This window comes from Mus pahari, chromosome 5 (genome assembly GCF_900095145.1).
Source record: "Mus pahari chromosome 5, PAHARI_EIJ_v1.1, whole genome shotgun sequence".
Lineage (NCBI taxonomy): Eukaryota > Metazoa > Chordata > Mammalia > Rodentia > Muridae > Mus > Mus pahari.
In genome coordinates, this window is record NC_034594.1 from 67,474,691 (window position 1) to 67,477,115 (window position 2,425).

At 45.4% G+C, this 2,425-nt stretch overlaps 1 protein-coding gene across 5 annotated transcripts in view; it reads right to left on the reverse strand.

Annotated features, from left to right (window-relative positions):
- Positions 1-2,425, reverse strand: part of Iqca1 (IQ motif containing with AAA domain 1) — a 113,905-nt gene that overhangs the window by 57,817 nt on the left and 53,663 nt on the right. For 2 of the 5 annotated variants that reach the window (XM_029539000.1, XM_029539001.1), the window contains exon 8: positions 1,238-1,390. The exons of 1 other annotated variant lie outside the window; for it this stretch is intronic. In XM_029539000.1, the coding sequence (XP_029394860.1) occupies positions 1,238-1,390 (153 nt within the window). The remainder of the gene's footprint in view (positions 1-1,237; positions 1,391-2,425) is intronic. 2 more of the 5 variants (XM_021198927.1, XM_029539002.1) reach the window with 1 other exon arrangement.

Sequence of the window (2,425 nt, forward strand, 5' to 3'; positions counted from 1 at the left end):
ATCCCCCAATGGAGTCATCCCCCAATGGAGCTATCCCCCAATGGAGTCATCCCCCAATGGAGTCATCCCCCAATGGAGCTATCCCCCAATGGAGCTATCCCCCAATGGAGCTATCCCACAGTGGAGTTATCCCCCAGTGGAGCTATCCCCCAGTGGAGTTATCCCATCATGGTATTGTATAGGAACAGGAACTCATTGTCTGAAATCCCAAACAGCTTTGATGACAAACCAAAAAAATCCTCTGAAAAGTCTTTCTTTAAATGGTGAGAATTTATCATATATTCAATAATTCCTGAGATAGCTTGTAATTATCTTCTTCCAGCTGAGCTTGCCATTTCATTTTGACTTTCATTTTGATTTTTAAGCATTTTTCACTTTACGTCCTGATCGCTGTCCCCCCATATGCCCCCCATATCCTCTCATCTTTTCACTTTTAAAAGCCTCCTTGTCAGCTCATTCACATTGCAAGAGGTTACAAATTTGATGGAGCCCAACTTGACACATACAGAAGGCATTCTTCTCTCCCCCCACCCTGCCCAAACCCCAACACACACCGCTCTCCTGCATGCCCACACAACTATCTCCTGGAGTAAATGTTAGTTGCCTAAACTTTATTGATGATTTTCAAAGGTGCTGTTGAGGCATATCCTCAGTCTCAGTGGTATGTATGTACATATGTATGTATGTATTATGTATACATATATGTATATGCATTTTCTGAGGCAGGGTTTCTCTGTGTAACAGCCCTTGCTGTTAGAACTCGATTTGTAGACCAGGCTGGCCTTAAACCCACAGAAATCTGTCTGCTTCTGCCTTCCTATGCTGAGACTAAAGGCGTGCCCCGCCATGCCCAGCTGAATCAGTGCCGATGATGAATTCGAGTGAGCACATTTGGGCTAACAAAGATTCGGGTGTTTTTCACTTCCCGGTGACTCCTTGATCTGCCAAACAGCTTGCCTTGAAGAAAGACAACCGAAATGATTTATTTTGGGGGAATGATTATGTAAATTACGGAAACCGATTGAGTTGTCCACACTGACAGTTGTCCTGGTAGCTATTTATAAAATGTGGAAAAGATTGTGTCTGAGTGCTGATCAACATAAAACACAGCAAAGTCAGAAGTGACCGACGGTGACCTCAGCGGGCTTGAGCTTATGCCTCTGCCTGAGAGCTGAGCAAAGACAGAGGGAAGAAAAAAAATAGAATCAAAGTTGTAAAATTCCCACACTCTTGTTACCTTCATAGACTTTTCTTTCAGGCTGACCTTCTTTTCCTTCTTTTCCTTCTTCTCCTTTTTGTCTTTTTTGGCCTTATTCTCCTTGTCTTCTTTCTTCTTTTTCTTCTTAAATTTTTCTTCCTCCTCTTGGGTGGCTATGATATCCTCCATAACCTACGGAAAAGACCAGAACCATCACAGCACCTCACACGCCCCGGGCAGGAGGAGGGCTGTTTCTCTGTCCTATTGGGCTCCATACCTGCTCTGCTCTCCTGCTTGAAGGTGCCACCTACCCCGAGGAGGATGGATAGAGGTCAGCCACCTCTCTCCATATCTCCATATCTCCAGGGATTACAGTGACACTCTGTCAGACCATGCTTGCCTTGGGTGGCCAGCAATGTGCATGCATGGCAGCTTTGTCACACTCAATACTCTGGTAATCCAACCTGTGGGCTCTTTTGTTTTCTACTTGAACTGTGAGAGTGTGTGTGTGCGCGCGTGTGTGTGTGTGTGTGTGTGTGTGTGTGCGTGTGCGCGTGTGCGTGTGTGTGTGTGCACAGGTGCATATGTGCATGCATATAGAAGCTAGAGCTTTCCAAGCCTTTGCTCAGCTCAGTAAGCTCCTAATAGATAATGTTTTAATATCTGGCAGAGCTGGGTATCCTCAGTTGTCTGTTTTCTGACCCCCCCAAAAAAAAAAATCACCCTCATCCTGTCTCTTTGAGGCTTCAACAAGTAATGATGTACTGTTAGGATTTTTTTTGACCAGTCACATCTCTAGAATGATGTTTGGCAGAGCTGGGATTTGTGAAGCTAACCACTCCTACCCAAGCCCTCCCTTCCCTGTCCCTGTTGTCTAGCCTGGAACTCTTAGCACACAGTTATCATTACGGAGTTTATCCCAGGTGTTGCATCTTTATGATGCTTTACTGCTCTAAATGGCTTTCGTGGTGTTTTCTCTCTACCAGTGTTTGCACACACAGATCTGCTGCTCCACACAATAATAGCGTAAGGCTCCTGTTTCAGCCCTTACTATTCAGTTCCTCAGTCTGTACTGGCTAGTTTTGTGTCAACTTGACACAGCTGGAGTTATCACAGAGAAAGGAGCTTCAGTTGGGGAAATGCCTCCACAAGATTCAGCTGTAAGGCATTTTCTCAATTAGTGATCAAGGGGGGAGGTCCCCTTGTGGGTGGTGCCATCTCTGGGCT